Source organism: Chinchilla lanigera, unplaced genomic scaffold (assembly GCF_000276665.1).
Source record: "Chinchilla lanigera isolate Chin_1 unplaced genomic scaffold, ChiLan1.0 scaffold00009, whole genome shotgun sequence".
NCBI classification, from domain to species: Eukaryota; Metazoa; Chordata; class Mammalia; order Rodentia; family Chinchillidae; genus Chinchilla; species Chinchilla lanigera.
The window spans coordinates 21,571,638-21,597,730 of NW_004955410.1; the positions used below are offsets into that span (position 1 = coordinate 21,571,638).

At 36.4% G+C, this 26,093-nt stretch overlaps 1 protein-coding gene across 6 annotated transcripts in view; it reads left to right on the plus strand.

The window, feature by feature from the left end:
• Hdac9 (histone deacetylase 9) overlaps positions 1-26,093 on the plus strand; it is an 885,718-nt gene that overhangs the window by 525,326 nt on the left and 334,299 nt on the right. For all 6 annotated transcript variants that reach the window (XM_005377344.2, XM_005377351.2, XM_005377350.2 and 3 more), the window contains 3 exons: positions 9,239-9,361; positions 12,198-12,408; positions 12,841-13,058. In XM_005377344.2, coding sequence (XP_005377401.1) covers positions 9,239-9,361; positions 12,198-12,408; positions 12,841-13,058 — 552 coding nt within the window. The remainder of the gene's footprint in view (positions 1-9,238; positions 9,362-12,197; positions 12,409-12,840; positions 13,059-26,093) is intronic.

The window sequence follows — 26,093 nt, forward strand, 5'->3', positions numbered from 1 at the left end:
TAACTATGCATTCTTCTATGGAGGAAAAGTTGGTGTGACACCTTCTTGTACATAACTCCTACATACTTCTTATAATTTATAGAGTCATAGTACTTTGGGGCTAATTGTGACTTACCAGTTCTCTTTTGCTATAGCTTGCCTGCCATGTGATTGTCCAACTTCTACCACAACACTTCTAGCTATAGGGATCTCACTGTCTCCTGACACAACTAAATTGATTTTAAACAGTTGCTTTGAACAACAGAAGTATCTTCCAGGCGCTATGCCAAGATATCTATATTTGTTTGTATATATATAAATTATACATATACACAAACACATATGTGCATATATACAGTAAAATATTATACATTATAAAATTAAAATTATTAGGCCAAAATATAAGCAAAGACAGAAACCCAGAGGTTACCCCAGAGAAGCAAGGGACTGCAGCCAGAGAGGTCATTTGCCTTAAGGACGTCTGAGTTTGAGCTGTGGTTTTCAGGGCCTCACGGCACTCAGAAGGTAGAAGACAAACCTAGGGTTGGCCAAGGGGAATAATCTAACAAGAGACCCTCCAAGCACTAAGCTGGCATCCCAAAGGCCCCCATTTATGCTACATTGGTGTGTCGCTCCCCTCAGTCCTGAAACAGTCCTGATGTAGAGCACAGCAAGGGTATTTTAGTTCTGATCGCAGAATCTTGAACTGTTTATTTGGTTTTAAAAGGCCCCATCTTTGTCATCCCCCAAGTATCTGCAAAAGCAAATGAGAACCCACTCAAAGCTCATTTACCTTTGTTTTAGATTTCAAAAGTCTCCCTCAATATTTTTTAAGAATCGTGAGTAGAAAAGCTAGATGTTCTTATTCGTGATTGTCTTGCAGCTCCTTGAATAATAACTTTTCAAATCTCTAGATAATCTCTGGGACCTTTGTCGGTACCCAGTTTCTTATTGTTTTTACACCCCTCTTTCTCTTTTTTATTATCCTTTCAAAAACATGATATCAGATGGAATAGATACCTGACAAATATTTGTGACCAGAGACGTAAGTTGGATTATTCAACAACTATTTGTTCTAGATGTTGTCTTCGGGTTGGTGCAATTATACCTCAATATTAGTTCTTAGCAACTCTTTATTTATAAGAAAAGAACAATTTTGATACCAAATATTAGGGAAGAAAAAACAGATTTCCACTTTCTTTCAGTCAAATACTGTGTTTCTCAGAAATTGCATAAATACCAAATTATCTGGATTGCAGTGTGTTCCTGGATGTACTTTATACTCTAGAAAAATGAGTACAGATGACACATTGCCACTACATTCACTGGTGTATATGATTCTTAGAGGTTCAGTCAGTACAGAAAGTTTCAGAAGACCACTTATGTATGATCATATTTTTGGGTCCAGAAGCAGCAATATAATATTTTGTTTAGGAACACAGAATATAAGTGTATTTTAAAATGGCAAGATAATGATGAACACAAAATTTAGCATCATAATTACCTTTCGAGTGAGAGGAAGAGGGAAATAGGATTTGATAGTTACTAAAAGAATAAGATCTCTCTCTGACCAAAACTGACCAAGAAATACATATTGGTGAGATTGGAAATAAATGGATATAGTGAGATTTTTCTCTTTAATTCAGGCCTTTTATGGCCCATTAAATTAAATGTAGTATTCCAGATGAGGAGGGAGTGTAAATTAAATCAATTTGATTATATTGTTTTAATCAGTTTTATGTTTCCAAATCCTTCACTGTCACAAGTTATCTGCCTAGGTGCCCTATTTTTTCAGCCAATTGTTGAATATATTCTATCACTATAAACTTTTCCTTCTATGCCACTATTAAAAAAAAGAAAACAAAACAAAACAGAAGGAAATGTGATTTAATGGAGTTTAAAAGGGTAGAGGTATTTCTTCAGGTCAGTGACAGGACATTCACCTCCAAAGCTGCAAAGACGAGTTCAAAAGCAAGCAGTGACTTACCTCATAATGAATTAATTGTGTGCCTGAACTATGATCTGAAAGGCCAGGTGGGCAGACCTTTATGCACTGATGGGTAGCCTCTCTGTGGCCCAGAACAAAAAATGCAAGCCTGATGACTAACATGTGGTTTTCTGCTGCATTACACTGACAGAGATCTGTAGTATAATTCATTCTGGATAGGAGAGAGGAGCAGAATACAGACCAAGACTGTCAGCAAATTAACATCCTAGCTTTGTAACACAAAATACTTCCACCTAAACCAGAGAAAGAAAAATATCTTCAGCCATACTTGATCAACCATCATTTAGAATTTGGTATGATTTTTACAGATGTCTCTTAAGATTAATAATAAAATGTGATTTCATAGCAACAGAAAATGTTTTGCTACATATTATTTACATCATTCTATGTTCAAAACTTGGTTGCATACTCAATTGTTTCCCAAATAGGCTTCTTCTGCAAACTCTGCTGAAACAGTAGAGGCCATTTTTACTTTACAAATAATATAACAGCGTGTATTTGAATGAACTCCCTGTTCTATGAACTGAAAGTAGAAAAACATCACCTGATTCTTACATAGCCCATGCAAGTGATAGCTTTCTAACCCTTTTGCTGCTTAGGGAACAGGAAAATAAGGCTGTATCTAAAGTTTGTAGCCCTAGATGAACACAAACTCTCAATCTTATAAATCACATGTCCTATCTAATTTAGATAAAGGGAAGACAGAGGTTGAAGGAGAGTGTATTCATAAGTCAAGACTTGGGCAACAGCTCTGTGCTGTGGAATGCTGAGGTAGGTGTTCCATTCCAAAGGCTGCACATGAACCTGCCTCCTAGACATCAGCATTGGTCAAGTCGCCACACTCTCCCTGACCTTCAGATTCTCAATCTAATAGAAAGGTAGTAATACCTATGCCAGTAAATTTGTTGTAAGAAATTAGTGTTTGGAAGACAGGTGATAAGCTGTGAAGTCTGAAACAAGTTCATCTCTGTTGTTATTATCGGCACTGACTCCTGGTAGGGAAAACTCATTAGCTTGTTTGTCTTCAGCCAGCAGCTCTCATGTGAGAGTGAGTCTCCATCTGTTCTGACCATTTCTGTTCCATTTGTTCTATTTCTTACATATGCTCAGTCCCAGAACTCAGATTGTTGGAGCTACTTGCTTTACTCATTTGTAAACTTGTTTGGGGAGCAGAAACCTCAAGGGTTTTTTATTTCCAACTCCAGGCAGAGATGTCTTTACCTATCTGGTTCCTTTATTGTTAACATTGTAGGCCTGTGGGTTCAAATATGTTTCCATGGATATCAGCACCGTTACTTTAGATTCAGTAGATTTATTTGATAGCTATTTTAACAGTAGCCAAGCTGCTGGTTTATTTCTAGTTGAACATTAGTGGCTGTCTCTACTCTGATATTTTTAAAAAATTTTTTCCAGCAGATGCAAATGATTTTTTAAAAAAAGGATTCTAATAAAAAGGTTAAGTGTTCTAAAATCATCTGAAATGTCATTTATTTTGTCCCAGTCTCACATGACTCATCTGCCTGTTGTGTCATAATCCTTGCTGTGACATTTGCTATGAATGCTATGCTCAACTCTCAGTGGGTGTAGAACTATGGTTGTAGATGAAAGTAAATATAACATATTTCTTGCCCCCTTAGAAAAGCGATTGCTATGACAAACTAATCATTTATTAGGAATAGTATGAGTCAATAATGTGAAGCAAGCTCCTTAACAGAACATCAGTGCAAAGTTGAAAAAAAACCTTTCAAATGCAAACTCTGTCAAATGTTTTACTTATTTAAGGTCTCATATGCATGTTATAGTAATACATTCTGGAATGTCCAGTAAAAATGAAAACTTAGACATTTTTACTGCCTAAACAATTTTCTTTTCAATTGTATGGAGGTTTTACCTTTGTATCAGCTAACTGAAAGAAGAGTAGAAAATAAATACAATCTTGAAAAATACTATTAAAGCCATAGACAATTGAAGGATTAAGGAATTTTCTTTTTTTAGTGTGACTCTTTACTTTTTAGATAGCCTAAATTTGTAAATTTGAGACCTTTTGAAGTCAAAGTTGATTGACTTTTATAAGCATGTCTTCATATGTGCCATTCTGATAGATACAATTGTCACCTGGTAGAGATAGAAGAATTTCAGTCTTAGACTGAATGATCTGATGTCCAAAGAAGGTGGGTGGCTTCCTACATTTCACAGCCAGCCAGTCATTGAGCTAAAGTAGGAGACAAAATAGACAAAATTTCAGTCTATGTATATGTGGTTTTTTTCTTCTTCCAATTCTCATGCTTGTTGTAGGTAATTTTGAACATAGAATAAATTGAAAATTCTCCATCTACTTTTCCTACAAGCTTCTTACATGTAGATAATGATTTACATAGCTAGTATTTCAACAAGGGCTATCAGTTGGGCATGGTGGCGCATGCCTGTAATCCCAGCACTCAGGAGGCTGAGGCAGGAGGATCATTGTGAGTTCGAGACCAGCCTGGGCTGCAAAGTGAGCTCAAGACCAGCCTGAACTGCACAGCGAGACCTTGTCTCAGAAAGACAAAAAAAAAAAAAACAAAAACAAAAACAAAACACATACGTATAAAAAAACCAGGGGCTATCAGTTAACTTCTTTTCCCATTACAAGTAAGAAAAGCATTTATCTTTCTCCCTTTGTCCTCTCCTCTTTCTCTCACTTATTTATTCCTTCCTTTTTATCTTCTTTCTCAACTTCCATCTTCCTTGCCCCATAGGTTGTTATCTCTCTTTTGTTTTTGTTTACATGGATTACTATGGCATATGTATTTTCTTCTGCCCAAGAATTTTAATGGCTATGAATAGCATAGTGTTATCTACGCTAATCATTTCATTTCTTTTACCACTAAGCACTGGGAATAGGTCTCTTCATATCTTTATAAATGCTGTTGGGACTGCGCCACTTTATTCATTTTCCAATGAGATGTAATAATGGTAGCCTCCATTGCCACCCATTGCAAAAAAATGTCCTTTAATATATACCAACATCCTGACAACTTGCTGGGGCAATTTCTTGAAGTTGTGATCCTCAGCTGAAGAATCATTAGGTCATGGGGAATAGTATGATTATTTAGCTTATAGAACCAAATTGTGTATCAGAATTACTATATTAGTCTACAAAGAGTATTTTAAATGAATTTAGAAGCTTCATAATTTCAATGGCAGAAGTTCAATCTATGTATATTTTATTCCTCTGAGTTGCAAATATCACCTATAAGATATTCTTCCAATTGATGTGATAGAAAAGAGATAAAAGAAAATTATGACAGGTCTTACTAAAATGTGAGAGACCCCCACCGCACCCCAGGACCAGGCTCAGTTTTTGCCCATCGTCCGAGTGCCATGCTCCTGTTGAAATTCTAGTTACTTACCGAAGCCTGTCTTTAAATTAACACCCTCCTGTTTGCCATCAGAGCATGTTAGCTATACTATAACTATAGTCATGATCACAAGTCATTTGAGTTAGTTTTGTGCTTTCTTATGTAGAAAGTAGGCTTGCATGTAAATTTGTGAGATACAGGATATCCTGTGTGCCTACTGCCCAACACTATCAATTTAACATTAATTCTTTTATGAAGGTTCTGTGATAGCCAACCATATTTTAGTATTTCCATTTTATCTAACTATAATAAAAGTATCCAATTATGAAAAATTTTCAAATTAAAACCATCTTTCCAGTGTTCAAAACTGTGAAATTTTGGTATTTTTGCAGTGTAGCTCTAAGAAAGGACTGGATCATTGTCAAAACTGCTTCCAGCCAAAATCTGATTTTGCCTAAAATTTTATGAGCTCACCACAGCTCTCAGTAGAGTGATCATCCAGCCTTGCAGGAATACTGGTCAGGACCCTTCATTTTCTCAGTGGAGTGCTTCCGCTTACACCTTGCCTGCGCTCAGCGCTATGGAGTACAGATCTGGGTGTTGCTAAAAGCCTTTAACTAGGAACAGGCAGACCGCTCCTACCAAAAAGCCTCTCAGCGGAAAGCTATATTTAAGGAAGACAACTTGAGAAAAATGGTAAAGTGTGATTCCAGGCATTGGAAGTCTACCCAATCTTTATTTCCTTATCTCTATTTCCTTATCTCAATTCAAAGGAGATAAACTAAGCAATGTCCAAATCCCTGAAGTTTCTATCATATGAGGTTATTCCAGTTAATCTCTGTGGAAAGAACTATCTATCCCTGAAGCATAGGGGATGCAGCCCTTACCTTCCACCCTCAGCAACTGTCCTTACAGCTTGTAGGTCCTCACACTGTGAAGTCAAAAGGACTTTCTTCTCATACTCAGGTCAGCTGGCTCCCAATTGCAGTTCATTCCTTCTCTCCCTAAGCCATAGGGCCTGAGGTTCCTCCCTTTCATCCTCCAAAGCACCCACCCTTCTTACTTGCATTTATGGTTCCCTTTTCCCGCAACAGTAGCAGCAGAGTACTGTGCATTTTTGCAGCAGAACCTAAATTTCACTGCTGATCCCACTAGGATGCAAAATTGCTTTGCTCACTTTCCTCCATCTTCCTATCTACAAGCTAAGCTTAATGGTAACTTGAGAGCATATATGAAGGATAGGTTAACTTCCAAAAACACTTCGGCACAGGGTTTGGCCCATGTTAGGTGCTGAACCTCAGTATACCACCCCAGGAGATGGAGTCACTTAATGTTTACGTGAAACTCTACTGGTCTGCAATTTCAGCATGGAAATATCCCCAGTTCCTCCCAATTTAGTCAAAGCTGTTGTAAATAGCCAACATGCTGCCCCCATTGTCACAGCTGAGAAGAAACCTGCTTCTCATTTTAGTGTATCAGCTTCTGGTGATGACATCACAGAAAATCTCTCCTGGAAACAGAGATAACCTCTTTTGTGAGGTCTGTGGTTTTGCTTGTGCTTTTGTTCTGGTGTCCTTACCATAGTCTTTGTCAAATCTCAGTGCCGTGAGGAGTGTACACAAACTTGAACAAAAGTTATACATTAAAATGCGTAACTTTTCCACACTTGTAAACTCTTCTATGAACACAGATAAATGAATGGATTATCCCTTTATTTTGAATCACTATCTGCTGCCAATAAGCTAGTTAAAATATTTTTCCTTCCTTAGACATTCATTTTGGTTTTGGTCATGTATATATTCTATAGTAAAATTGATGTTCAAAGCTTATTTGTATAAGCAAATGCAACTACTATAAATAGCTCCTGAAATAAAGTTGCAATACCACACAGTGCAATTTAAAAATATTTTTCAACACTACTCATACCATGACATTTTCAACTTAAATTTTGAGATATAATTCAATGTAATGTTAACAGTTTCAGTATAACTCTCGATTTTCCTGCAGAAACTCCTGACATGGTCTTTTAAGAAGAAAACAAAATCTGAATTAGCTTGAAGTTCCAAGTTCCAAGCAGAAGCGCATTTAACCTTCTGCTTTTATTATGTTAAGGCAAGGACTCATCTCCAAACAGACCTATGATTGAGATGATGTTTTGGAATAACATCCTGTGTTTTGGCGGTGCATCACTCTTCGGTGACATTCTGAGGTTGCATTGTATTAGCCCATGATACTTTTCTCAGTTAATTGATATCCCAGGTTTGTCCAGAGGAAAATATACAGCTCCCCCAAACATGCTTGACAAGTTATTATATTTACTTTAGTCAAAGCCCGTGTGTGCAATATCCCTCTTGGAGGTGGTCTATTATTGGAGTCCCATATGCTTTTTGTTTGGGAAGAAAGCAGTCACTGTGTCATACTGTTACATGGAGTATTCTTTTTCAGGGATGTTGTTCCCTTGGGGACCATATCAGGCCAGAGTTCCTTAGTCTAATAAGACCTTTGTAACTCTTATTGTATAAAAGTTCTGGGAGGGAAGCAAGAGTTAAACAGAAAATGTAATTCAAGCAACCATATTAGGCCACATGTGGGAAAACATGACTCTTAGTATTGGGTTTAAAAAAAGGCATTTGTTGTAAGAAGCACTGTGATGTCAAAACATTTAGAGCATTTCAGTGTAAATGAAGGCTATTGTGTGGGGATCTCAAAATATTTTAACATTTACTTTAGTTTCTGAATATGAATGATCTATTAAAAAAAACCACATCACACAGAGTTGTCTATTCATAAATTTTTATATTAAAAGATGTCATTATTGTTTCAACCCTATATGGTGGTGTTTAAGACTTTCTTCTATGAGCTTCCTGTCAGTTACATAGCATTTAACTCAAATAAACATAATGCCTAGGACAGTGTACATATATTTGTTAAACTAGATAAAAAAGTGTATAAATACTCATCAGAATTACCCAGTTTGATTGTTACATTTTGCAGTAGCTGATAAACACATTGATTATATTCCATTAAGCCAGGACTTTAAAAATACGTTGTGCAAAATTAACATAGAAGTCCTGTATTCAGATTTTATAAATGATGGTGAAATTTTTATTTGATTTTTAAATAACATTATAACTCTTGGGCACAGAAGTCATAAAATGGAACTTAAATATGAGGTGTAATCACAACATGGTGGATGTTTAATGTTTTTAAAAATTATTACAGTAAAAGACGCACTGCCATTAATCCCCCTGGAAATTCTCCCCCTTTCTTTGAACACACTTACCCATTGTTCCTACCACTTTCTGAAGCAGTTCTGAAGCTTCTCTTTTGTGAGTGTTTTTAGTTGTGCTGTTTTGGCTGCCCTGATGCCTGAATCGTGTACATGTACATTTCATTGGCATTTTAACTTTGAGGGAGAGCCAAAAGCCACGTGGTGCCCGATCTGGTGGATAAAGTGGTTGAGAACATACTGTAATGCTTTTATAACCCTGTTTTTCCATTGGGGGCGCTGGCCAGCTGCATTCACCATGGTTTCTTTGTCACATTTTCTAAGGGTACTCATGAAAGAGGACTTCCAGCACTGTTTCACAAAAGGGCAAGAAATTTCCTATGATAAATGTGATCATTATGTATATCTAACATATACCAATAAAATTAATTTTTAGAAAAGTTAGTAAGAAAGATGTTATAAGTGTTCCCAGCAAGAGGAAGTTTTTTTAAACATAATTACTGTCAATGTGTCTATAACTGTAATATTTTTCAAAATTTAAACATACTGTATTTTCCAGTCAACCCCTTGTAGTTTTCTTAACTATAATAATGTACAGCCTCTCATAGAAATTTGATTATTTTCTACTAAAATCCTTGAGACTGTGATATTTTAAGACCTTCTTTTACTTTTTTTAAACAGCAACTGGTTTCACAGCAACGCATTCTAATTCATGAAGATTCCATGAACCTGCTAAGTCTTTATACCTCTCCTTCTTTGCCCAACATTACTTTGGGACTCCCAGCAGGGTCATCCCAGCTCAACGTAAGTCCTTGCACGGCCTCAGCCTAGACCAGCCTAAGTGGTATTTTCATATAGAAACACTCTTTCACTTCTCGTATATTTAAGATTTGGGAAAATCTTATTGGCATCAGCTCTTCGCTCTTTGCTACTCGCTGCATTGTTCAAATATTCGGTTTAATTTCAAATCACAGAATTATATTGGTTGGCAGAATTCTTTATTAAAGTAACTAACATTTCAGAATGGCGTGTAGCTTTAAAAGAAAACTCCCCAGGTATTTTAGTAGTTCCACATAATAATCCTGGGAAACAGGGATTGCACTTCACATTTTTATAAAGAGGAAACGGAGACTAAAAGAGATTAAAAGCTGAAGATTACAGCTCCAGCAAGTGCCAGACCTGGAACACACCCCGAGCCAGTGCTGAGTGTTACAGCTTGGAAAACACAGCAGCATATGTTCATAGACTTTGTTTTGTGAATGACTTTATTTCAGGAATTGAAGTTACTGATTCTGTGGTCTGAAGAGCACGTATCTGGAAAACCTCTCTAAGTATATTAAACTATTCCCAGGAGATTCACAGATTTAGTTCGTTTAAAAGTCCTGACAACTGAAATAGGATCTTGTGGAAGTAATTGTCCTACTTGGAGAAGATAGCAACAGTTATTTTATGTGCATTTTCTAAAATATATAAATTTTAGTTGCAAAAGATGTGTAGGCTTTACCCACAAGAATGCATCTTTGAAAGGGTAGTAAATTATACATATAAAGAGGTCATGTGATTAGGTTTAAAGACAAATTTGTTCCACCCTTTGTCACTAATTTTTCCAGTCTTTAGTAGCAAGTCCTCTACTGAGTCCAGCATATCAGATTCATATATATCTTCAATACATGTTGTAAAATCCCAAAATTAAGAGACAGTTTATCATAGCTGATATTTTATGATGTCTGGAATTTTATAGAGTATAATGTTACACCATGCAATACTGTTATCTTGTACCAGTGAGGAGAAAGCAAAATGGAGATGCTGTTTTATATCTTGGAGTAGAAGAAGAAGGATTTAATATTCCTGAATTCAAATATACACCTGAAATTCCACATGAAGTATTTATAAATAATTGGTTGTAGTGTAAATGAAAAAGGAATTAGGACTGAAACTAAAAATAAATCTTTACTTATTAAAAATTTTCTTCTGTTTCTATCTCTTCTAGTGATAAGTACATATTAACTCGGATACTTTCGAGACATGAATAGGCGTTTTGTTGCCACTGATTTTTGCATGTTCTAAACTACTCCTCCTCACTAATTCACCCTTCCACTACGTTTCATGTGGTCAGGGAAAATATTTGCCCAAAGGACCAAGTACTAAAGCCAGACCATTTAATGTTTCGATGGTAATACAATTTGGTGCCATTGGATGAATAAACCAATGTGGTTTGGATTAAAGTTTCATTTTTCTTTGCTTCCATTTTGGTGTGGATGAGGCCATCACGATTAATTTCTCAAGCTTAGTATTTTTCTGGCAAAGGAATCTCTAATACTCCATTTCCCCACTGAATAGTGGGAAATTTGAAGGAAAAGAGGCCAGGACCAGCCATCATTTCTAGATTAAACATTGTGTTGACTCTGTGACTCAGACAAACCATTTACCTCTTTGTCCTTCAATTTCTCCATCACTGAAAATTGCTTTGCTTCCCTGGTGCACGGCAATTTTGAAAGATGAAACATGAATTTTGAAAAGAAGCATGCCACATAATTTTTATATATTAGACTTCTACTTTTGTAATACTAAACTGACCACCATTCATTAAATTTTTGGAATAGGATAATTCATTATTGCCATTGATGATATAATTATTATTGCCATATTACTCTATTCTCATATATTTCAAGTTCTTAATAGCTTTTTTATTTGATACCTGATTTCACATGTAGTTTATTATACAAAAGTATCTAGGGTGTCATTTTTAATACTGGAGATTTAGAGTTCTGTTGTGAATTAATATAAAATAAACATTCAAATCAAATTTGTGTATTTTGTACCTCCTTTCATTGATTTCCTTTTACAAATTCATTTTAATAATTAAATATTAGAAACATAGAGCTCTGTGAAATTATTAGAGGACATGCAAAACAAGGAGAGTTGTTCCTTTTGCTTGACTCTCCAGCACCTGTATTACAGACCATTTTGTCTTAATAGAGTTTGTAACTATTAGAACAAATGTTACCTTTCCAAAATACCTTTTTCTTAAGCAATATATTTTAAAATATTTAGAAGTAAGCTTCTCATTTTTAAGTCTGAAATTAGCATCATTTTTGGTTTTTAATTGATACGTAAAAATTATATATGTTTGTGGGTTAGAACATAATGCTTTGACATATGCATATTGTACAATGACTTAAGCTAATTAACATCTGCATTGCCTCATTCACTTACTTTTTTCATGAAAACACATCACTTCCATTCCGTGGGTAATTTTTAAGTATAAGATATATTGTTATTTATATAACAATAGCCATCATGACATACACGAGACCAGCTGAATTTCTTTTTCCTATCTCACTGAAATTGTGTACCTAACATAACTTTTAGTGTTAAAAAAACCTTAAAACTTTTAAATTCAGTACAATGATATTCAATTACTGAATTATTTCCGTTGCTTCTACTTTATTTTTATTTCTCCTTTGTTAAATAAGTTAGTTTAAAATACATAGTGTTTTCCACCTTCCTTACTCGATCATTTGGTAGGCTGGATTGTTGCCTCGCAAAACTATGGCCTAAGAAAGTGACCTAGTGATGTTGGGACTTAGTGACCCACCTACTTAATGGGAATAAACGTCTTTATTATTTCTTGACACAGGCTTCAAATTCTCTCAAAGAAAAGCAGAAGTGTGAGACACAGACGCTCAGGCAAGGTGTTCCTCTGCCTGGGCAGTACGGGGGCAGCATCTCGGCATCTTCAAGCCATCCTCATGTGACTTTAGAGGGAAAGCCCAACAGCAGCCACCAAGCTCTCCTGCAGCATTTATTATTGAAAGAACAAATGCGACAACAAAAGCTTCTTGTGGCCGGTAATTAACAATGACACCATTTATGGGTTCTCTTAGGACTTTTATTTTATGAGTGATCCAGTGCAGTGTCTCTTTAACTCAGGAGCCTAATAAAGATTTACCCTGCTATACAGGCATCTCTCTGACGCTGGCTACTGCAGAGAAAGGCTGAGGTCTTTCCTTCTTCCTGCATATCCATCAGGTGGGAGTGGGGAACAAATGCACTCTTTCCATCTTCGTACATACCAGACTGGACTGCTGATGGGTCGCATGGTCAGACACATCCCTGTTCAAGACCTTGGCATTTCTGTCTCACAGCACCCAACCTAATGCTCTTCAAATGTTTGCCTGGCAAGGAGCTTGTATTTTCTTACAATTGTGTGTGAATGTATCTGTGTACGTGCATATATATAAATAAACACAAACACTCATACACACAAACATGTCTTTCAGGTGGAGTTCCCTTACATCCACAGTCTCCCTTGGCAACAAAAGAGAGAATTTCACCAGGGATTAGAAGCACCCACAAATTGCCCCGTCATAGACCCCTGAATCGAACCCAGTCTGCACCTCTGCCTCAGAGCACGTTGGCTCAGTTGGTCATTCAGCAGCAACACCAGCAGTTCTTGGAGAAGCAGAAACAATACCAGCAGCAGATTCACATGAACAAAGTAAGCCTCTGCTCCATGTTAAAATATCATAGTCACTGGTTTAGAACTTTGGGTTCTTCTCACTGATTTAGATATGTAAGAGAAGAGTGTTGGGATTAATCGCAGCAAAAAGATTACCATCCTAATCCAGCTACCTAGGCTCAAGAACATCATCATATCAGTATTTTTATCATCATTGTGTTCGTGGGACATTAGTATCAAAACTGAGATCGTAGCTTAGCAGGACATTTCATGAATGAGTGCTAGTTTTAATACACAACACATATGAATGGGGTCCCATTTTTTGGTATTTTTGTCAAAAACCTTGAGACGGGGCTGAGTGTGATGGGTTAAGAAGTTAAAAGTTTGCACAAGTGATGATAGCTAGCACAAGGTCAGCCAATAAGGTACTTCTATTATGCATCTAGGTTGCACTTATTTACTGTGACTCTTTTTATTCCAAGAAGTAATTGAAGCAGAAACAAAAATTGACTGTATCGTAATACATCCTTAGGTACTGCCTTGTTGAAGCAGCCACAGATTACAGTGCATGGCATCAGAGAGGCCAGTAAAACATTTTCTATGAATTTGTAATCACAAATCTGTAAGCACAAAATTTGTAAGCACAACGATCCTTCTCACTGTGTCACCTACAAATACATTATAGAGGCATTATATTGAAAAATGATACCCAGTTTACTTACAAATGAATAGCTCCCATTTGCCTTATTATTAAATGCTTTATTTTATTGTGATGTAGAAAACAAACAAAATAAACCTTCATGGGCAAAGGTTAAATTATATTTCTTATAGTAGCAGGAGAAGGAGATTTTCATCGTGTGCTAGTTTTGTGCAAATATTGTTGATTTTTCTCTTCTCTGTGGCTATCATCTTCACAAGCACAGAGCCATGAAAGGAGTATGGGCTGAAGACCCACATTTCTGAAGAGCAGAAATTCTCTCAGCCCAGCCTTTTGCTGCCTTAAAAGATGGCATGTCCGTGTGTGGGACTGGCGCCCTGAGTGGGAGCGTTGGCGGTGACAACCGATTCTCCAGTTTTCTTTCACTATATGCAGACATTTTCCGTGTTACCAGATTAGCGCACTTCTGTAAATTTATCAAATTAACTTGTATCCAGTCAGTCTCATAGGGCCAGAACTAGCTTCCTTCCGACGAACGTCATCATGCTTGTTGAGCTGAGTACCCCTTTGGTGTATTACAGTACTGTTAGCTTGGTTGACCTGTTCATGGTCTCTCAGCACAATACAGAACTTACTGGGTACTGTTGAAAAACTGCAAGAACTCCAGTGCAAAAAAAATATATGACAGAGGATATTAGGAAGCCTACTTTTTGCTTCATAATCTTTTAATCTGGATTTGGGTTTATTTACAAAATTAGCGTTAGATTGTAAATGAAATTTTTTTGCTACTTCTGATTTTTTTTCCCTCAAAATGTGTGGTGTGTATGTTCGACTGTGAATAAATTGGGTAAATTGATCCCTTTGAAATTAAAGTCTAGAAATGATTTCTTTAAATACTTTAAGAACATTTTAATATCGTGGAATTATTTTATGACCTAGAGTTTGTGACCTGTTTCAAACTGATGGTACGCTAATGTCAGAATCTTTATCCTTTCGTATCACACTCAAAATTTTGACAGGCAGATGTTAACCTCAGTCACAGAAAAAAACTGAGATGAAAAGCAGGGAAGGCATTTGCATTTTAGCAATGACAAAGGCAAATCTTATCAGAAACCTTTTCCCATGTGGAGCTGATTCCTTGGAATCTGTTAAGAATTCTTCTCAAAATTAGAAGCAAACCTATACTTTTAGGTATATGTTTGTACAGTGGTTTGATTATTAAATCTTGTCTTAATTAGGCAAAATGAAGACCAGAAAACTTCAAAGTATAAAGCTGATCCTTATATGTTAACCCCTCGCAGCTTGGGTGTTTAGATTACTCAAGCAGATCTCCAGTTGGCTTTTCTCCAAGTATGTATTCCATATGTTTAATCAAGTGCCACGTGTAGATTGGGTATTCTCCAGATTCTGAAAATATTTTATCTGCCCTCAATTGTCTAAGGAAACAGAGTAGGCTCTTTTTAAAGAAAATATTGAACCTCTATCCTATTTTGAAGTATTCCTAATAGAGCCATTGAGAAGTGAACAGTAGAAATTTCTCTCCCTGAGGTAATGAGGGTATTTATTCCACATTGAGTTGGGGGCTTAAATGCCAAGAGATAAGAAGTCTCGCTACAATAATGTATTTATGGACCCTAACCATTTAGAGTGCCCATTAGTAAGAAATAACCACTGAAATCTATTTATGTCTTAATCTATTTATGTCATTATAATGCATAAACTTTTTAAATACATACATTCAAGTAAATCATACCTTGCATCATAAAAACATGGCCTTTGCTCATAAGATACTTGTAGGAGGAGATATAGGTACACATGACCATGTAGATGTGCAAAGAATATTTTTAAATATATTATTTTTATTCTCTCAAAGTAAGATTAAGGAAACAAAAAATGAAGTGAGAGCAAAGACATCAAAGATTATCTCAAAACTAGCATCAGGTTAAATGTAATTGGCTCTCCATTTATATTTATAAAATTTGTAATGGTATGATTGAACTCTAATACTCATTAGAATTAGAAGCAAACCTACACATTTCGGAGCATAGCTGTGACAATGATTGAAATTAATTTTTGAAGAATTTCACATACCCATATAATGTAAAGGTCATATGTATGTTGTAAAAAATGTTACTTATCCTACCAGATGATTTACCTACCTGTGGCCTTATACATTAATGGCATTTATGTAGGATATTTGGATATTATTTATCTCATTAAGTCTCAGATAGTTATTATTATTGGTCTCATAATTCTGACCCAAGTGTTAATAAGTTTAGCAGAAATAACCCTACAATGGGTTTTAAGGATACTTGTGTTGTCATATCTGCTAACAAATAGTGGGGCAAGTGAGAGAGGATAATGCTGGGCTGGAGAGGAAAGCTTGTCACGATGATTTCTCTCTGCTCCTAAATATTGCATTTTCACTGAAAGTATGCTGCAAAGCTTAATCACAAGAAAATCATGGCTCATAATTCATTCTTTCGTTTTTTGAGACATTTTAAAAATTCAAAAATATAACAAATAATTTCTGTTGCCAGCTTATAGTATTTTTGTATTGTGATAAATTCCATTTTGGTAAGCCTTTTCAAAAAATGAAGCATTTCTTTATACAAACACCGAAACAAGACTGTTGCTTTTGCCAATGTCTTTTGTTTTTTAGAAAAATAGTTTCTAAAGTAGAATTTGCCCCAAAAGATAAAGAGGAAAGAAGAGAAGTAAAATATTGCTAATCTTTCCTTAAGCCTGCTTCTATTTTTAATATTACTAAAGGGATTTTTTGCTTGTAAAATAAAACTGTCATTGAATAAAATAAAACACACAGAGTTACTTGGCCATGCTGATGATTTTAAGGGAGAATTCTAACCACTCCTGAAAAAATAGAAGTGCAAATTTCTAGTGATATTATTATCTGAATTCGTTCTGTTGAAATTTTCCAAAGCATCTTCTGACATTTTCATTGAGTACTGTGATGTAAATATCTGCCACTCCCCTCCATGAAAATATTGTTCTTTGAATTATTTCTCTGTTATGATACTAAGAGCATAGTATTAATTTGTATCTAACCATTTCTCTTTCAGCTAGAATGTTAATATCTTTTCTAGTATTTGTTTCTCATATACATTCGATCAAATCTACATGAGCAGAAATTTAAGAAAAACTTTATTACTTACTTGACTGAAATACAGACCTGTGCATCTGTCCATCTATCCACTCAGCAAATTCTTGTTGAATTCTTAACTTTGTGCACATGTTCTGAGGTGTGCAACATTCAGTATGCTCGTGGAGCTTCTAGTGTAGGAAGCAAAGGTTGAGTGAAATAATTAAACAATAATACAGTGTGTTCACTATTAAGATAGAAGATGTGAAAAAGGAACTTGACTTCTTTGAGAAAATAGTATTTGAGACTTGTTTAGTTACCTCTCTAGATATTTTGTCTTTATTCTCTCTCTCTCTCTCCCCCTCTTCCATTTTTTCCTCCCTCTCTTCCTTCCTATCTTCCTTCCTCCCCTAATATACTCTGTGATAAATATCTTATGCATTCCCTTGACTGGCTATCGGCCAACTCTTTCTTAAAACACATGTAAATCATGAAATGATATCTTATATATGTCAAGGTTCAGTCTAGATATAAGTATTTATTATATATTTATTACTATGAATACTTAGGCATTTTGACACGAGTACTATTTTATCATAATAAAAATATATCTAAGACAAAACCAGTAAAGGGGAGGCCAAGCAGATGTCCTGGGTTGCCCTTATTAAAACAGGTAGATGTTATATTCTGACAAGCAAGGCAGAATGTAACCATGTTTAACTGTTGGTTCTGAGAAAACGGGGAGTTTCATTAGGTTTTTTGAAAGAGAACTTGACCTTTTATTCAACTAGTGTATGTTTTATTACTTTCTTTTAACATAATTTCTTAACGTGAATGTTATACACTCTCCATAACTCCTCATGATTCATACCCACTCCCTGCTCCCAACCATGCTTCTCTAGCAGCCTAGGAAAGTACATTCTTTCTTATTTGTGGTCACATGTAAATACAACATGTGTGTGTGTTGTCTTTTTCTTATAAAACGTCCCTGAATTTAGTTCTAATATAGAGCAACTTTGTGCACTATTGACAAGAGCAGATATTTTGCCAAGAAGACAAATTTGAAGACTTAACAGTTCTGTACATGTGTGTCTTCCAAAAAGTTTGCATTTATCTGAAGGTATATTTCATATTAGCTCTATTTTAATAAATATAATGCTACCCATGGCTTACTTGTGGGGATATTATAATTTTAAGCACAATTAGATAAAGATCACTCCACCACTTTGGCTTTTGGGTCCATTTATTTCTCCGAGTATACCTCTTCCTTCCCTTCTTTTACGGACTGTGCATCTCCTTACCACCTTCTCCAGAGACAACTCGAGGGACCTAATCTAACATTTAAAGAATCCCAGACCCTTTATCTAAGTTGAGCAGGTGAGCATGGCTACAAGTTGTCAGAGCTGAAATTTCCACATCGGTTGTAGGACACAGTCTTTTCTTGACTGCTTGTGCTTATGATGCAGTCTTGTTATCACCACGCAGAGCTAAATAAGCTTAGCCTCATTTATTTCAGCTGGCAAGAATAGGACTCACAGTTTAAAACAAAGCAAGTGAATAATAAGTATGATTCCATTGTGATTATTATTACTGTGATTATGATTGCTATGCATTGGTTTAGACTTGCCGGGATGAAGAGATCTTTTTTCCTGCCCTGGCTCCCAGAGCTCCATGCATCCCCCTCCTCCCAGTTACTCACATGGCAGTCCTTGTATGTGGGCTTGACCGCGGGACGCTCAGATCTCCTGTTGGAATGTAAAGTGTTCCAAAAGGGGCACTGTGTTTTGTTCAGCCGGGCCCTGTTTTGTTCCTTTGCAGCATGTTGCCACAGTGCCTTTTTTTTGTTTGTTTCGGATTGGACAAATGTCTTCTCACAGGAGTTCTGAGCAAGCCTAAAGCTGGAAATTTGCTGACTTCATTAGGTTTAAGTGAAATGCAAATGTTAGCATCCCATCTATGGGTGGTTGGAAAAGGCCTTGTTTTAAGTTTTGAGAAATGGATGAGCAGAAACTTGAACAGGGCTTTCATTTAGGAAGGTAGGCATTACTGTTGTCAGGATTAATTTCTCTCTATCCATTTGACAGCTTGTTTCCATGCGGAGTCTTTTAATCACCAATTTAGGATTACATTTTGCCCATTAGACGGATAATATGTTCAAAAACTTTAGCAAGCATTGAAAGCCGGTCCTAGATTTATAAAAGTAAAAAGCCTCCTAGATTATTTATCTATCTATAAAGGTTTATAAAAGAAGCTTTGACTGTGCCCTTAAATAGGTGCTATTTTGACATGATTAGCCCAATGTAAATAGATCCTTGTAAGTATGGAGTGGTCTTTTAAAAATTCACTTATGCTGCAGTACCAGCTTACATCATCACAGAGAATTTATATAGAAGCATTTCACTATATAATTACAAGTCGATGGTTTATAATACACAGAAAATGGCTTGTTGTTTCATTATTAGATGTGATGAAACCCTGTGTTTAGAAAAGAAACTAAATGACCATTTCAGTGGATTAATGTGTAGCATTCATAAACATTCCCAGTGCTGCCTCCATAACTTAGAGACCAAGGGGAAGAGCTTCAATTTTTCTTTTTCACTTTGTACTGTTCATCTAGTCAGAGGCACTTTCACTGAACGAGAAAAACAATGGTTGGCTATGACTGTGAGGTAAGAAAATGGGGGAAAGAAAAGTATCTGGGGAAGCAAAGCATGCAACTAGTTTGATGTAGATTCCAGACAGTTCAAAGGAAGCAGAAAGCTAAATAATTTATTTGTTTCTCAACCTTAACAACTAGTTTCATTTGACACAATGAAATAATTAAACCTCACTAAGGAATTTTTAATATTGCTAAGTGATCTGTGGACATGAAAACCACCAGTGAGTAAAGCGTCTTTGTTAAATCTTTTCACAGCATGTAAGTTCTTGATTTTAGCTTTTCTATACATTTCAGCTGTTTATCTAAATGCTTCTGAAATATGAGGAATTATGGTGACCAGAATCATCTTTTGGCATAAACTATTCCTATTTCTTCATTAAAAATTGCATGTAGAGTTGTAAACTACTAATCTATCCCCTGAAGTAGTTTTACTCCCATACTGGCAACTTAATTTTATCAAATAGCATTTAAAAACTTACTTGTACAGTTTAATTCCTGGGCATAGAGTAATTGCTTATCTTTCACAAAGGTTTATCTGTTAAGAAGTATTATGCTGTGCACTGCAAATGAAATTTAAAAGGTATGTTCTTTCATTAAGTATCTGATGGTCCTTCAAACAGATAAGTATAATCAAAGATGGTTGCATTGCACGCTCAGCCTGCATGACCTACAAAATCTGGAATACTTGGTAGACTTTCCAAGAATATTTCTGAAGTCTTCCACAGTTGCTTAGTAGTTTTGCAACTTTGGCCAAGGTATTTCTCTAATCAGCAAATGTTAGAGATTCAAGGTGAGGGTTACACTAGAAGAAATATGTGAAGATGCTTTACAAATATTATAAGCACTATAGAAATCGCAGTATTTATGTTTTTATATAGCATCAGTTCTATTTTCCTTATTTTGTGAATAAAAATGGCTGTCTGGAAGTACTAGAACATTTCCAAGGCGCATATTTCTGTCTTGCCTCAGTATTGCATCAGGTTACTTTGTTGTAAACCAAACCACCAAATTTTGTTCCAGTTCTCCCATGTGTCTCTGTATTCACCAAGAAGTCAACTTTGTTTTCTCTTTGGAACAGCATTACGGTTAGTGATTGGATTTTTTATTGAAGTATAATTTCTACGCAGTAAAATTTGTTCCTTTTGCTGCACAGTTCAGTGAGTTTTGACAAATACATATGATCATATAATTACCACAACTGAGATACAGAACATTACATCAAGTCCGCAAATCCCTTCTGCTGCTCTTTTGTAGTCAATTTCTACCCTATCCTCAGTTTCTGGCAAAGTGTCAATGTTTGAATCAAAGGAACATAAAAATAAAGTCACAAGTCGGGGGCATAGTGTATTTTGAGTGCACACAGATATCACCCCTAAATGATCTAAACCATAGCATATGCAACGAGAAGACCTACAGGACAATTTTCAAAGGTTGTATGCCAGCAGTCTCTGAACTAGACCCATTCCATGGAACTGCTGTCTTTGGCCTGCCTGCTACTTTAAAATAGTTGTCAAATTATTGATCAGTCTTTCAAAATAGAAAAATTCCATATAAAGACATAGGGTTTTTATAGAAATAGTCTAGGCACAGTGGAGTCCCATTTCCATGTGTAGTCAATGTTTGGGGTTTACTCTGGGGCCCATATGAAGTGGGGCTTACAGTACTCGCCAGTTTACTGAAGGATCAGTTAACAAGGAGAAAGAGGGACCCTGGAGTAGAGTAACTGGAAGGTCGCGGGCTTTGACATCTTGTCTGCCCTGAGTCCCACTCCAAAACCACCAAGCAAAACAAAGAAAAATGCTTTGTCTCTCTGCGCCTTTAATTACTTCCCTTAAAGAACAAAGGAGAAAACATAAATTAAAAATACAATCAAGGCTGGAAAGGAGATTATCAGGGAAAAAATCCTATTATGTAACAGTGAAAAACATAGATAGACACAACATTTTAAAAAAAGAAAAAGGAAAACAGCTTGTTGTGTCCTAAACTTTAACAACTTTTGTTTCAGCCTCTTTCTGAAGATGGTATGTTCCAAAAGTCCAGTCTTCCCGTTTCCACTTTTGCCTATGTAAATTCTATCTTCAGTAGCCAGTCATTGCTCACAAATGCAGATCCAATCTTGTTAGGCCTGACTTAAAACTCGCAGTTGCTCCATATTGAACGTAGAAGGGGCTGGGGGTTTAGCTCAGCCTGGCAAGTGGAAGGTCGTGAGTTCGATTCCTGGTACTAGAAGAAAAACAAACAAACAAACAAAAAGAAGGTAGAGTAGAATGGGAGCATATCAGGATGGCCCTTGAGGCTCTCAGGATCAGGCTCCTGCCCTCACACACTCTCATGGCCTATTCTTTCCCTATACTCTGAGCCCCAGCCACAGTTCTGCACGGAACTTCACCCCTGGGTCTTCTCGGGATTCAGTTCCATCTGCTCCAGCTCCAGGCTTCCCTCTTTAGAAGGGCCTTGACTGCACATCCAAACTAAAATGGACACAACTACTCACCTCTTACCCTTATCCATTCATTTCCTGACACACATCGGGTCTCACTCTTTTTTGCTTATTTCCCATCTCCTACGCTCAGTGCTGGCATCTTGCTTGATTGATCATTCTCTTCCCAGGGCTTGAGTATCACTCAAATCTTTTGAATGATTATAATCGTGGGTGAATAACCTTTTTGCACTGTGAAGGAAATGTGGAGTCTCCTTTCCCAAAGGATACTTTTTGAAAGTTATTGAAATCTTAGGAAGTTATTAGAGCCAGACATATTTTAAATATAAGCATTATTTTAAATATAAGTATTAACATAACAGTTACTTAGAGGTAAAAAGATAAGAAAGGATTTATTAAAAATTCAGCTTGAGCCAGATGTAGCACATGTAATCCCAACTATGTGGGAGAATGAGGCAGGAGGATTGGAAAGGCAGCCTGGCCAGTCAGCCTGGAAAACTTCCCCAAAAATTGCCTCAAAATTTAGAGGGCTTCGGGATCGGATTGTAGTTCAGAGGGAGAGGGCTTGTCTAGCACGTGTGGGGTCATAGGTTTGAATCTCTAGTATCACAAGAAAGAAAAGAAATTCACTTGGTCCTTTGATTAATTTCATACCTCTTCAATGTTAGTAAGAAAGGATGTTTGTTAGTGTAGACTTTTAATTATGTAAATACTGAACAAATATTTGAAATTCTTTCTTCTGTGATTTAATTTTGGTTCCTCTGATCATTTCCCCGAAATGCAGTGGAGTATTTTGGCTTGAGCCTGGAGTTCTTCTCTAAGTAGCCCTCTTCACTTGAAAGCCCTCCAAGTTCCGTGTTGTTCTGAGAACAGTTGGTACATACCTAGTCTATTTGTGCCTTGAGACAGAATTTTATCATTATTTTTAAATCTAGTTTCCTTGGAGCTTAAAGGAAAAGTTTTATATTCCAAAGAAAAATATTACATTTATTGGAAATAAAGAACAAACTTGTGCTAATTGCCTTTGCTCAAGTAAAACCTGTCCTAAAACTTAAGGCAAAGTGAAGTGATGAGTTATGTTAAAAGTCCTTTAACATTCAAACATTTCCTTAATACTTTGTTGACAGTGTCAGAAGATCAAATGTCTATCAGAAACATCAGATTTACTCTATCTTGCTGAGTTCTTAATATATCTGAAGATATTTGTGGGGATATTAGGATTTCTGTGGGAAAAAATTTAAATTATAGGAATTTGAAGATATTATATTTAAAAGTACCTATGCTTGTATTGACTTGTAGACTTATATTAATGTAACTTTCATAGAGAAGAGTTTAAATGTGTTAATATGGAAAAATTAGCAACACGGACTTTTAACAATGCTTAATGAATTTTATACCATTTGCCAACAGAATATATATTTATTAAAGAATGTAAAACACTGAAAATATAGGTGTATTTGACCTCTAACAGGGATAGATGAGGATTAGAAGAGTTTAGTTGTAATACTTGTTGGTATCGGAAATTTGGGTCATTTACCATGCTGTGTGGCAAACAGAATATCTGTGTGGACGTGCAGTAGTGTTCAGTGTCCCTACCTCGGAGAAGTCATAGCTGCCTATCTATTCTTAGTGTCCAAGCACGATTGCTGCACAGTAGCATCAGGAATATAGAGACACACTGACAGATGAGTAGGAGCGCAAATAAAGAGAAAAGGACAAGCTGTGCAGCCTCCGTCTTTATCTCAGCTGGGGTCTCCACTGTAGCAACTCACCTGGTGTCAGACGGAGAGGCACATGGTTTGTTTTACAGATAGGGCCTCGGCAAAGATTCACACAAGCTTGCACATTTATCTGTCACACAGATGTTTTGTCTTCTGTTTTCTAGCCAGCAAGGCAACAGCTCAACTTTGCTGGAGGATCACCTCCAGATGTCCAACCAAAGAGAGAGCCTGCTCCCCCACTGAGAGTGAGCAGACATCTCCTCGCTGCATCTGGGGCCGCTCAGCAGCAGTACAAATTAGAACAGGGGTAGCCACGCCATCTTCGTAATGGCCATATTTGTAGTTCAAAAGCACATAGAAAACAACATAGTCTGAGTACTTACACATAGCACAAACATTTCCTTTTGAAAATCTCAAGTAAAACTTGGCAGACAGAACTCCACAACTTTGTGTGTAGATTTTCCTTGCTGATGTTAATTGCTAATTTTTCCACTCTAGCAAATTTGAGTATTTAAACAAAAACAGTTTTAAGTACCCAAAATGGGAAGTGTGGGCTAACTCACTCTATGCATTTATATTTTGCAAAATTGGCCATCCTAATAGGACATTCTGTTTACTTATTTCTTTAATATTTTGTGAATCCTCAGAAAAACACTTTTATTTCAGAGATTTTTTTTTAAAAAAAGGGATAGTTACAGGTTATGTAGACATTGACTTTGCTTCATAATCTAGCAGGAAAAGTACAAAAGCTTTAAACCCAGCCTGGGCAACTTAGCAAGACCCTGTGTCAAAAAGGGGGAAGGTGTAGGCGTTGGGGATGTAGCTCAGTGCAAAGGTCTTGGGTTAAATCCCCAGTACAAAAACAAAAACAAACAAACAAACAAAACAGCATGCAAAAGCTTTATTACTAAGTGTTAAGTTTTCAAATACTTACAAAATTTCAGCCAGATACCTTACAAAGCATTAGGGACTATAAAAAGGCTAAAAAAATCAGATTCATGCCTTCATGAAATGTAACCGTAACTATGTAATGCCAGACAATAATGAGGATAAAGAAAACATATGAATGAGATATTCAGAGAGGTAATTTTAAATCTGATAAGAAGGAGCCAAGTAGGCATGTACAGAGAATGTATGTGTGGTGATAACACTCAGGAGGCTGAGGCAGGAGGATTGCAAGCTCAAAATCAGCTTGGCCAACTTAATGAGACCCTGTCTTAAAAAATAAAAAGGGCTGGAAGTGTAGCTCATTGCAGAATCTCTGGGTTTAATTTCCAGCACTGGAAAAAATTAGTAGCAGTGTATAGTAGTAGTAGTAATAGTAATAGCAGCAGCAGCAGTAGCAGTAGTAATAGTACTAGTACTAGTAGCAGTAAAGACAGTACAGCACATACTAAGGAAAGGCCCTATCAGAGAACCAGTAGCCTATCCTGTTCATATTCACAGGACAGGCAGAGGCCAGTATAACCAGCATAGGTGAATAAGAAATAGGTGGGACTGCTCATTTCACATCTGTGTATATTGTTAAAATTTGGATTTTATGATAAAGCATAAGATTTGGATTTTTATTGTAATGTGATGGGAAGCCACTGGAGGACGGTATGTAAAGAACTGGTGTTGCCTCATTCTATTTTGAAAAAAAGTGTTAGAGCTACAGTAAGAGAACAAATCGTTGAGCTGCTGAAGTTGAGAAAGCCAAGAATTGAGCCCAAACAGTTGGCCATTTTGGTGATTCAAGGAGAAAAGGATGGTAGTTTGGACTACAGTGGTAGCAGTGAAAATGGACAGCTGTCCAGATATAGGCTGTTTTTTGGAAGGTGGATTGCAAAGAGTCCTGCCAATGGGTGGAAGAGAAAAATAAGAAATAAGCAAGGAGAGAGCCTGGCGCAGTTATTGTGAACCTTTTAGAGCCACCAATGTTACAAACAGCCCACTAAACACATGTCATAGCCTGGCCCCCACTGGCCTCATGCAGTTGGTGATGCTGTTTAATGAGAAAGGTTAGGTGATGAATACATCTGGGTGAGATGGAAATAAAGGTTATCTTCGAGCTTCTTAAATTTATGATGCCTTATGTATTTTCCATGTAAGTATTTAATAAGCAGCTAAATAGGCAAGTTTAGAGCTCAAGAGAGAGAGATTAAACCTGTTTATAGTAATTCAGTTATGATGTATCTATTTCAGTAGAGAATACAAAGTGGAAGGAAAAAAGTATTCTAGTTTCTGCTGTTCCGTAAAAATCTTTGTATTTTGCAGTATGATTTGGCTTCTCTTGGACATAAGTCTTCTTCTTTATAAAATAAGGCTTTTAAGAATGTCATTAGACATTTTCAGCTCCAACGTTTTATATCTGTATGATTTCTACTCATAAATTGCTTTTTCATGTCCAAAAATGTTTCCTTTACAAATCAGTAAGGAATTCTGCTCTTGGCAAAAGACTATTCTGCAATTTGACTTTCTTACCAAGTGAGCACAGCGTTATTCATTCTGGCTTTT